Consider the following 11786-nt stretch of genomic DNA (forward strand, 5'->3'; position numbering starts at 1 on the left):
CAGAAACAACACTTGTGCTTGGTCATCACATGACTCCTGATCTTCTTCTCGAACCATTTAAAACACAGACACCACCAGAGACAGAGATTTTTCTGTTTACAATGTGAGTGCGCTTACTTCACACGGACTTAGTCTGCTTATTGTTCTTTTCTTACCATAATCTTTCCACTAAAAGTCTCACCAAAAGCCACACGGAATTGATACATGAGGTGGTAATGAGGATCGTTATTTTATGTTGTATGTGAATGGGCGGCATGGGCTCAGTGTTCGAGTGGTCGTCTCCCAACCCGAAGGTTGTGGGTCCGATCCTCAACCCTTGTGTCCTTCAGCAAGACACCGAACCCTAATGTGTTCCCAGTAGACCTGGCAGCAGCCTCCCATTTCTGTATGGGTGAATGTGTTGCTTCGTAGAGCGCGGTCCGTTTGTATGTATTTATGTTAACGCTATGTATTAAAGTCACACTGTAGGATTGCGCAGTCATTCTGTTCAAAGTAACTTAAAAGTAACACAAACGAGGTGTGATGCATGCCGAGACACTATGGTGTAATATAACTCCACATTTTTCACACATTTGATGTTATTGGCGTCCCTTGCCAGCCATTATTGGACTCTACAACAGAGCAGTGGACTGGTAATAATGCTGTGCTATATTGGATTTAAGCTGCATTTGCGTCCATGCCAATTAACTAATCCAGTATCCTACGCCTCATGGGGGCCGGTGAGGTCATCTTGAATGGCGTAATCAGATTGGAGCGTCTACTACAGAGGGAAGGTGACACTGAATTTCCACGTCAACAACAATACACCTGAGTCAATGCGCGGTGAAGAATCAGACAGCAGAGAGGATGTGAGGATGTGAGGAGGTGCCATTGTTTTGTTTTGTCTTTTTCCACAATGGACTAAAAAAAAAAAAGAGTGGACCGAAAGAGACAAGCTCCGCCCTCTATACCATGGACGAGTCCAATGCAAACAGAGTGAGTGGTTGCATTTTGTTGCTCACTTGGGTGTTTTTGGGTGGTCCGCACACCACAGCACACCACACGATCATCCACCCAATCAGGTCACATTGCTATCTCTACTGCTTTTATTGTGAGGATTCTTACATTTTTCTCCGATCAGATCGGAAGTGGAAAATTATAACAGATACTGATGCAGTGATTGTGTGTGACTTGTGGAATAGTGACAGATGCACATGGCTGAGTGTGGTGTTAGAATGTAGCAACATTGGTGATGTGAACTTTCATAGGACAGTAAATATTGGCCGTTCATTGGCCTTTTCATTAGTACAGTACCTCGTAATTAACTCCATGTGGTTTTTGCTTTTTGTGTGTCACTAGACACGAGAAGCCGGATATTCACAGGAAGTAAGCGCTAGTATTTCAGTGTCATTGTTCGGTTGTGATAGTTGGAGATGATGGCCACTCGTCATATAGGTGACTGAAAACTATTGTTGCTTCTGTTAGCTCATATTTAGCGCTTTTAATTTGGTGGGACACTACTGTACTTCCTATTTTTGCTTCATTGCCATTGGCTTGACAGATCTCTCAGTAGACAGCAGATTTTTGACTTGTATTTTCTGCGATTGCTGATGTGCATCTCACTCCATCAGCTTATGTTAAAGTGAAGATTTAGACTGTTACATTAACTCCTTGCTCCAGATCCATGTCATTTGCTAGCTGCAGTATGCTTCTCACTTGGGGGGTGTCACCTGTCTCTTGTACTTCAATGCTTTAACAGTAGATGGTTGATTTCATTTCATACGGGTACATCCATCCATCTCATTTGGGGTCAGGTTGATGTGGCAGAAAACTAAGCAAGGAAGCCCAGACATTCCACTCCCCAGCCACTTCACCCAGGGGGCTTTTGAGGCCAGCCAAGAGTCCTCTCCAGCACCCATCTAAGGACTCCAAGAAGGGTGGGTGCTCTGAACTGCTGTTTGGCGCACAGTCAGGACCTGTCCTCCCACCCGAAAGCGAAGGAAGGCTACCCTCTCGTCGACTGGGATGAACCCTAACATACAGGCAAGGGAGGGAGCAATAATAAGTATGCCCACACCTGGTCAGCGGTTCTCACCGTGGGATACTCCAGAGTGGAAGAGAGTTCAAGCCCCTTGACGAGGACTGCCCCCACCCCTCATGACAGAGAATTATTTACATATTACCCCTCCTTATTCTGAACTAGAGGTAAGATTGTGTCTGAACAGTTCATGTGTTGTTTTTTTTTATGGTAGGAGTTTAGACTTGGAAGCAAATTCTTCAAATATAAATTGATCTCATTTTATTTTGCAAGTCATCACTGTAGTCACTTGAAAGTGAGTGAAGCATCCATCACATGGTAAGGTCTTTGTGCACTTCTTACCCCCTTGCGATGAGTTGTGAGAAGCTTACTGCACTTGCACCGTGTAAATGACCGCTCTCGGAGCTTTCTGACTGTCCAGCAGAGATGTTACATCACCCTTGTTTTGCGTGTGATTGTTAAAGCAGTCCAGCCAGCATGTTCACGTCATTTAAACAGCTCATTCAACCGGTCGGGTGGATGTCGATGGTCTGGCTGGAAAGGTTAACATTTTTATCTAACATTTTGTTTCCCTTTCTCACACTCTGTCTTCACAGAAAGGCGGATATGGACAACACCAAAAAGGTACACTGAGACACAAAATCAAATCTAAGAAATAGTAACCAAACAGTAATCTAAAAACACTCGTCAAATACTCATGAAATATATTAAGAGCTCTTCCAAAGCAGTGTTGTTTTTGGCAGGCATTTTAGATTTAGTCTTAGTCTTTTGGACGAAAATGCTTATTAGTTTTCGTCACATTTAGTCATTCCTATTAGTGATAAGTTTAAGTCTAGGTTTAGTTGACGAAAACTCAAAGAGGTTTTAGTCTAGTTTTAGTCGACGAAAATTCAAAAAGGTCTTAGTCCGTTTTAGTTAAAAATAGGCATACAAGGTTTCGTACATACAGGCATACATTTTTTAACTGATTCGTTAAAAAATTTAAGTACTTTGGCATTGCTAAGGCTAAAAAGTCATTCAATATTGTTGAAATAAAAAAAAAAACGTGGATTCGCATTTACTATTGTACACACACATACACACCAACGCAGACCAACCGGTCCGTGGTAGAAAAATGGTTGCGACCACTACCTTAATCTACTTTTAATATTTGACTTTACACAAAACAAGCGAATGACTTGACGTTAGCCTTGATGTTAGCTCAACCAAAATAACTTATGACTTAACTCTTTTCTCTGGCTTTTGATCAGACCTGAAATTTTCGGCTGTTTTCCGGTGTCAATTGTACATAGTGTTTATGTCAATTTATTGTCTTTATTTATTTTTATTTTATATATTATTTATATCTATATTTATTAATACATGTATCACAGCCCTTTATTGTTTTGTTCTATTTATTGTATTGTTTGTAAAGTGCTTTGTTACAGTTCTAGCTGTTGAAATGCGCTATATAAATAAAATTGTATTGTATTGTATTTGCGCCTTACGTGGAAAACTTTAAGCACAATGAAATTGATCACAAACCGATTGTTGAATAACAGAATGCAAGTAAATGTATACAGCACAGTACTGTTTATGTTAACAGGACGAGTTGGGACAAAATATCAGCGTGGTGAGCCTTCTGATGTCGCTTGAGTATTGTCATTGTGTATTGAATTGTGGCCACATTCACCGTTACCGCTGTCTACAATGCATCGTGTTGTTCTTTCTGCTGGGTTGTACAAAAAGTATGTCCTTATCTTTCCTTCGTTTCCGACCACCAAGCCCATTTGCTGTCACTGTCGTCATTGTCCGTCAAATGAAAGCCTGTCAGTGTGCGTGAGCAGAGGCGAATGACCGCAGACCTGTTCGTGCTTTGTTGTGCCGGTGTGTGCGTCCTGCGTGCGCCCTGCGTGCTGTCCCGGCGGTGGGCGTGCCCAAACGCGGTACGGGTTGCACCAGCATTGCAATATTTTGAAAGACACATTACGTGTACAATAGCAAGAGATGTCATACATTTTGAACGTCTGACGGACCACACGCTAACAATTTCGTCCTGTATCGTCTCGTCACCGAAAATTCATGTACGTCACGTCATATATTCGTCATCAAAGAGCCACGTTTTGCTCGTCATCGTCTCGGTATCGTCATGAAAAAAAGGAGCGTTAACGAAACCTTTTCGTCATCGTTGACGAAAACAACACTGTTCCAAAGCAAATTTTAAAAACAATTCTTCTTTTCTTGCAATGTCGACCAGGTTCAGATTGAGCCAATTAATTGTTTTTGAAAAGAATTAATATAATGTTAATGTTATGACTGGTTGTTTACGTGTTGTATCGGTTGCTCTGCAGATGTTATGTTCCTTTTATTCTTTGTCCATTATGATGTCGTATAGGCCTGAAGTCTTACAGTTTAAAAGTTTGAATTACACACTGACACATTGTCAATACATCAACCCTTCTTTGAGTGAGGATGCAAACTCTCTTCCAGTCCTGATCTCTGTTGTTACTTTGTATTTTTGTTGATAAAGACTTTACTCTTCAACTTCCGTGTCATATCTGCGTATGGGTCCAAATCCGGATCCTCACATTGCAGTCAAGTAAAATTTGCAGGCCTTAAGAAAATGTTAGAAAATAAGAAATAACATCAACTACTCCTGGAAAGCTTGTAGTGTGTAACAGAGCATATGGGGCAAAATGAAAAGGACCACTGTCTTTAGTGCAAAATTATTCATGTCAATTTTGTTTATTTTTTGATTCAGAGCAGTGTAATTGAAATGGATAAACACCTTCTGAACTTTTATCACGAAATCACTCGCTTTTGTCTTTGTTGATGAATAATTAGAATTATGTTGTCCTTGAACAAATTTTATGTATTTTCTTTCTGCAATGGCTGGTGAGGACAAAATATTGGTAGCACTGTTACCACTGAAAGCCTCTACCTTTTTTTTTTTTATCTCAATTTTATTTCTATTAAAGAAATACGACAAGCATTATATTGTAAAATTGTTCGTATTATCACAAGAGTTGCCAGCTTGGTGAATTCACAGTAAACAACTGCAGAGAGTACCATTACCATAAGGCCTTGATTTGTTGAATTAATTTTGTGTGGCTGTTCACTGTATGGGGATGTTGTAACATGCTCATCAAATGCCTATGAGTGTTTTGATTTCAAAGCTTAAGTGTGTAGAATGTGGTCCATGGAGTAATACGCGCACGTTGGACTTTCTCAGACACGTCACTCAACCACGCACACACAGTCAGTCTGTGCACAGTGGACGGCAGCAGTGATACTCATCCCCGGAAAATCAACGGCTCTTCTGTGGAGGCGCCAAGCTACCAGAACTTGCACCGGGAGCTGCTGCTCAGTCACAAGCGGTACATATACACGAGGCCAAACTTGTCTGTTGTTGTCCCAATTCATTTGTGCCAAGATGTGACTCTCCCTGCAGGGGTCTTGTGCTGGAGGAGAAGCCGGAGCTGAAGCGAGTGCTGGAGCAGCGGCGACTGGAGCTGCACAGGGAGCAGGAGATGGCTCAGCAGCGGCCCTCGGACCTGGAGACGGAGCTCCGCAAGAGACAGCAGAAGCTACGAGAGGTCAGGAGAACAAAGACGCTCCCATTAACCACATTTTCAGACTACACCTAGTCAGAAAAGCCATTCATTGTGTATGTGCCGAGGGGTCGGAACCACAGAATGCTATCAGAAAGCGCCTCCAATAGGAGATGGTGATTTCCGAGTGCTGTTTTGGCAGATTTTGTAGAGTAAACGGCATAAAAACTCTCCAAGTTCCTGCCGAGCCCAAGGTTCGAATGAGGTGCTTTCGTATTGCGGTTTGTGAGGCAAAATTAGCATTTGCGCCTCATCAAAACACAATGATAGCAAAAGGGACAATCAACCGCCAAGATGGTCCTAAAAAGCTTCGCTGGGCTGCGCTATGTCACCTCTGCGTGGGAAGTACGTGGTCGGTGCAAGCTCTAAGCTTGGTACTACTTTTGCCACACCAGCTAGCTAGCAACGAGCTTTGGCTGTTGCTAAACGCGTTCTGGAGTTGCTCCATCACCAGCATGGCAGCGAATAAGCTACATTTGTGTTGTTCTTTGGAAGGGAGGGATAAGCAAAGACAGAGAAGCCATGCTAATTGCTGACCTAACTGAAGATTAACACGGCCTGCGCATTTAACACCGGAATAATGTGCTTGGGTGATCAAGTCCACTTTTCATTGACATCTGGCTGGAACCGCGTTAGAGCGGACAGAATCCAACTTTGAACAACCAAATAGAAGGCAAATAAGTAAGTGTCTGGACTCGGAAAAGAAAATTATACTTTCTACACCAGGGGTCTTCTGTTCCTCGAGGGCCGGCGTCCTGCCCGTTTTCCATCCCTCCCTGCTGCAACACACACCTGTCTCAAATGATCAGGGTTGTTATCTAGCTTCTGCAGACTTTGCTGATTTTCTGACCATTTGAATCAGACACGTTGCAGCAGGGAGAAATGGAAAACCTTTAGGACAGCGGCCCCCGAGGAACAGAATTGAAGACCCCTGATCTAAACTGGACCACAAATGTCGCTATAGTATAAAACATTCATTATATCAATAATTTTGTTTTTGTTTGTTTTCACAACAGTCCTGAGTTTTGATTTTGAGGTCTGCTCAATAAATGTTCTCAAAATAACTTTACAGTTAGAGCTACTCTTATTTAAAAAGAAATCAATGCAACTTTGCTGCTAGACAAGAAAATACAGTTTGATGCTATACACATTGTGAATTAAAAAAATTAAAACTGTTGATTATATAAAAAAGAAAACACTCATTGTCTTATTTTTATTGTTTAATAAAACCCTTGCTTCAAGTCCTTAGGATTAACCCAAGGCTGGAAATAAGCGGTTTCACATTGCAGTTTGCAACGTAAAATTTGTATTTTGTCCCTCAAACAAAAATACAAAGCTGTCAAATGTTGTGGAATCAATAAGTGAATGCTATCTTGTTACGCCCCTCACACATCGAGATTGTCCGAATTATAGCAGCCTCTTTGTGTGTCCCTCGTAACCAATCAGGGAAGAGAGTCCGTCTCAAGTGTGAGCCTGCCTTTGCGGCGAACTGAAGCATATAACTGTGGCACGAGCCGCTAATCACACTGAGGCTATGTTAGCCAGCTTGGCCGGCCGCATCCGGTCTGCGCATGCTCTGTCTTGACGTAAACACATTGTGATGTCGGCATATACAGTATGCACTTGAAAATGGCAGCGTTTTACCAGAGCTTGTCTGTGACTTGAGAATTTGTTTGAAACTACTTGTAACTTATTATCATCATCAAGCCGCTGCTTCGATAAAAGTGTTCAAACAATCGCGACTACTGTGACCTCCATCTTCATAAATCACGCAATGTCGATCTGTGCGTGTGACACCATTGTAAAACGGCTCTGAAGAACGAAGTGTAGAATACAAACATGTGACCAGAGATCATCAGTTGGCAGAGCTGGGCACTTGACCCTTTTTTGCCGGTCCTCCACCTCCACCCTTGACCTGGGTACCCTTCCGGCCGCGACCCCCGCCCTTATTCCTAAAAATTATCCCCCCCCGGGGTTGGTTTTGTCGTATTGTATAATTATTTGGGTCCAACAGACAGCCAGAAGTCGCAGTCAACAAGTTACTTATTTATTTTCCACACTTCCCCTCCTTCACGGCGTTCAAAATAAAAGCATAACAGCAAACCACTACACACAGCAGGTTTGCTACGGCGTAGTTCCAGAAGTAGGGAAGACGCCAGAAGAAGCGCATGAACTCCACCTTGATGTGGCAGCGTCATACTTGAGTGCTTCGCGCAGCTTAATATACTCTCGGACACAATTGTTTTATTGTATTTATATAACCCTTAATCAAAGGAAAAGTCTCAAAGGGCTTCACATATGCACCAGATAATATACTCGACATCCCCTGATCTTAACCCCGAGGAGGGCAAGAAAAAACTCAAAAATCCCTATCTGGGGAAAAGTGACGAACCTTGAGAAGGGACCGCAGATGGGGGACTCCCCCTTCCAGGATGATCAGGCTGCAATGGATGCCGAGTGGGCAACATTGAACACACATTATAGTACTATGCAGGGTTTGTTAAAGTGATGTGAAAGTTAATCAAATGAAGTGCTGCAGGAAGATGACATCGGTGAAGTGAGCAGGGGCCCAATGGTCAATGTAGAAATCTCCATAGCAGCGCCTCCAAGGATGTGGTCAGCCTCTGATCTTGTAGCAGTCAGTCGCTGTTGGATCGAAACAGCAGCCTCCAAGTTGAGAAGTTGATTAAACCTGGGTGTACAGTGTACTATTTTTTTAATATACATAAAGCAAAAAAGGACAGCACTTTTTACCTAGCGTTGCGTTTCTGGCTGAGTTAAATAAGAAAACGTGGGGTCTGGGGAGTCATTTGAGCCAAAACCACATGCAAACTCGTCTCCTAGGACAACGTCATACGTTGGCTCTTTTTGATCGGCTGCTGCTTGAGAACGTCGCTTCTATGCGACACACATTAAGAGGACTACAGCTCATATCCCGCTAACACAGGGGTATGGAACTCCGGTTCCTCGAGAGCCATATCCTGCCTGTTTTGGATCTCTCCCTACTACAACACACCTGACTCAAATAATCAGGATTGTTTCAGACTTCTACCGAGCATGCTGGTGAGCTGACCATTTAAATGCTCCCCCATGAATGCTCCCCAAGGGAACCCAGTTGAACCCCCTTGAAAAAACAACCATAGTTTCACCAACCCACATTAAATTGTGAGGGCAAAAGAGTCCCAGTGGGCAGGGGCTTAAGCAGAAATTTTCACTGGGGTGACACATCACCTCAGTGATACGTGGCCGTGCATGCGTCCTTCACTCTTTATCATACCATCCACAGTCCATGTAAGTTCATGAAATAAAATCCACACATATGCAGAACAATGCCCATCACACTCAGAATCAAGCAGGAACAAATTGTGGTAAAAAGCAACATTGTGGGTCATTCATTCAAATCACATTAATAAAGCACAATGACACTCTTTAATTCTAAATGTTGCTTTTTACTTCGGTTTGTTCCTGCCCGTATAATATGTGCAAGATTGGTAAATGTGTCAATTTGATTTCATTAAACCATGGCTGTGGATGGTGCAATCAACAATGACTTCTCGTCCATGCTGTTTGAATGCTGTGGTGTCAAAGAAATGATTTTTGATTGATTTTGATAGTAAGAATTGAATGTTCTTCACTTGTAACTGATTAATTAAGAGTTTGCATTCATATCAATTTGATATTAATTCTCTAAAGTTAACATTGAAAGGATCTTGAGACAGAGTATCAATGGGTTTAACAATACTGCAAAATCACAGATATTAAAATGGTTCTCTATTTATAGGAGTGGCTACAGGGGGTAGCCACAGAGTGACAGGGGTGGCCTTCGCCAACTCTGGCCACCCTGTAGCTCCGCCCCTGCCGGTCGGAAACAGATGTCCTAAACAGATGGGTGATGCTGAGTTTCAAAGCTTGTTTCGGGCTATGTTATCTAATATGGGTGGGGCATGGCGTCAGACTTTGATATTTTTCGAGGGTTTGCCATTTCAAAAAGGGTGTTCCAGGGATGTTAATCGTGAATTTTTAATTGTGACCATTCCGACTTCTAGGGTGACTACTCCTGTATGGTCTGTTTAAAGAGACACTTGGGTGAGCTTACCATTGACAATTTTATAATAGGTTTGCATGTAAAAATGACATCGGTACTAAAGTGCCCCCCCAAAAGACTTGTGATTCAAGGACTTTTTTGTGATTAGATTTATGACAAATTGCCCCCTTTTGGGGCGTGGCTTATGTTATGTTTTCGGTCTCAGCGGTCTACATCACGGGAGGGAGCCAAGCGTATCGCTTTGTCAGTACGGCGACCGATCGCCACCAAAATGCAAATGCACATTACGACTCTTGTCCACTTCAACCTGTGAAAGTATAAAAGTGTTCTGCACAATAGGTATAGTTTTGGAATTTACACAACTATACACAATATGTATAGTTTTGGAATTTTAATTATAGTTAGTTTTTAACTACAATTGATATGTCATTAGTAAGGATGTCCACATATATTTTAGTGCCAATTGATCACCGTTTTTGGACGTTATAAGCAATGAAAGTACAATGATTTCCAATGTAGAGTTTGGAATCGGTTCCTCCAGTGACTCCGACCGAACAAGGATTGAACGGTAGGGGGCGCGGGCGGCCATTCTCCTCATTAACAAGAGGCGTTATTCATGGAGTCACTTATTTCCTAATTTCTCCCAAATTTATTGACAAAATAGAAAATGACAAAGCTTTTCATTTTCCTGATCAAAAAATATATCAAATGAACTTGTTAGTGAAAACATGGCCCCGCCGTCCCTTTAATGTCATAGTTGCGCTACGGTGGGAGGGTGACTAAACTGCATTGCTTTTTCATTCTTGCAGTACGAGCAGGAGGAGATGCGGCAGAGGGAGAACCAGCAGAAGATCCCAGAGTTTGTCCGCGTGAAGGACAACTTGAGACGCACGCAGATGTTTGAGCAGTGAAGTCCCCGCCATGCAACCCCCATCATTGCATGTTATTTGCTGGGTTTTAAATCGTGTCTTGTCTCCAACCTGGAACAATAAGTCACTTAAGACAGGGAAAAAAAAGTTCGATACAGTACGTTCAGGTATTCTTCGCAGTTGTCTTTGTGTGTGCTGAGTGAGTGGTTTTGGTCTGTTTTTTACTGTCATGGTATCTGTAACCCTAACCCAAATCAACTACTAAGACGCAGTGGAAGGACTACACATCTCTCATGAGACATTTGAGGATGTTTTGGGACATGTCTAAGCAAATGTAATGTCAGTGTTACAAACTGAATGGTTTCTGTCACAACTCTTGCTGTTCCTAGAGTGCAGTGAAAATAAAGCGTATGGCTCACAGTGACTCGCACGTGTTTTATTGGACACCATTCAAATTGTTGGCGATCGATTTGCATGCAGCTCTTCTCCCCAAGGACCCGTACTTCTCTTTCACATGGATATGACTCTTTGTTTAATGAGCGGATCTTTTCATTCCTTCACTGAGTTAGAGGAGAAAGCGGACCATCTGGAGCAGGCTTTTCGGGACACACAGGCGGGATTACCCAAGGGTCCAGTTAAAGCACTGGAGACATTTGTCGAAATAAGGGCAAGCCACTGACCATTTTAGATGTATGTCTAATTTTTTTCTTTTGTCACAAGCTAATAATGGCTCGTAGCCCAAAATGTTTTTTTGTTCGTTGGTTTTTAACGCTTGAAAACTCCCAAAGATGTCGTCTGTGATTACGGGGTATCCACAGTTTTAAGGCTATATGCTGAAATAAAATATATATTTGACAGTGGTTGCAGTTTAAACTACCTTCTGATAATCTACTTTATCGATACAAAATGAAACATTGACTTAAATGTATTTTGTCAGATGGCTCTACACAACTGTACAACAATGTGACATTTTCAAAAATTGTGAACAGCACTTGAGTGAACAATGAACAACTGTGATCTAAGGATGAAAAGTTATTTTTAAGGATTACCAATGGCTTCATTTAACAAAGTAATACGTCGTTTATTACTACTCCCAAAGAATGAGCATTACAGTTTTATTTGTTGTCGTGCCTCCAAGTAAGATAAGCTATGCTAAGTAAAATAGGAAACGCTAAGCAAAGATAAAAGCGAGCTAACCAGGCAGGCGTCAATTCAACGAGTCGCGTGTTTGAGTCAAAAGGCTAACGCGTGTCTGAAATCAGTCA

The 11786-nt window shown here is 42.2% G+C and overlaps 1 protein-coding gene across 1 annotated transcript; it reads left to right on the forward strand.

The window, feature by feature from the left end:
• The first annotated feature begins 732 nt into the window (after window positions 1–732).
• LOC147152514 (protein FAM107B) lies at window positions 733–10945 on the forward strand. Its single transcript, XM_086049343.1, has 5 exons — window positions 733–975; window positions 2614–2641; window positions 5229–5373; window positions 5448–5592; window positions 10462–10945. The coding sequence occupies exons 1-5, from the start codon at window positions 952–954 to the stop codon at window positions 10561–10563; spliced, it is 444 nt and encodes a 147-aa protein (XP_085905469.1). The 5' UTR covers window positions 733–951; the 3' UTR covers window positions 10564–10945.
• The last annotated feature ends 841 nt before the right edge of the window (window positions 10946–11786 follow it).

Source organism: Filicampus tigris, chromosome 1 (assembly GCF_054856515.1).
Source record: "Filicampus tigris isolate MCC_2025a chromosome 1, RoL_Ftig_1.0, whole genome shotgun sequence".
NCBI classification, from domain to species: domain Eukaryota; kingdom Metazoa; phylum Chordata; class Actinopteri; order Syngnathiformes; family Syngnathidae; genus Filicampus; species Filicampus tigris.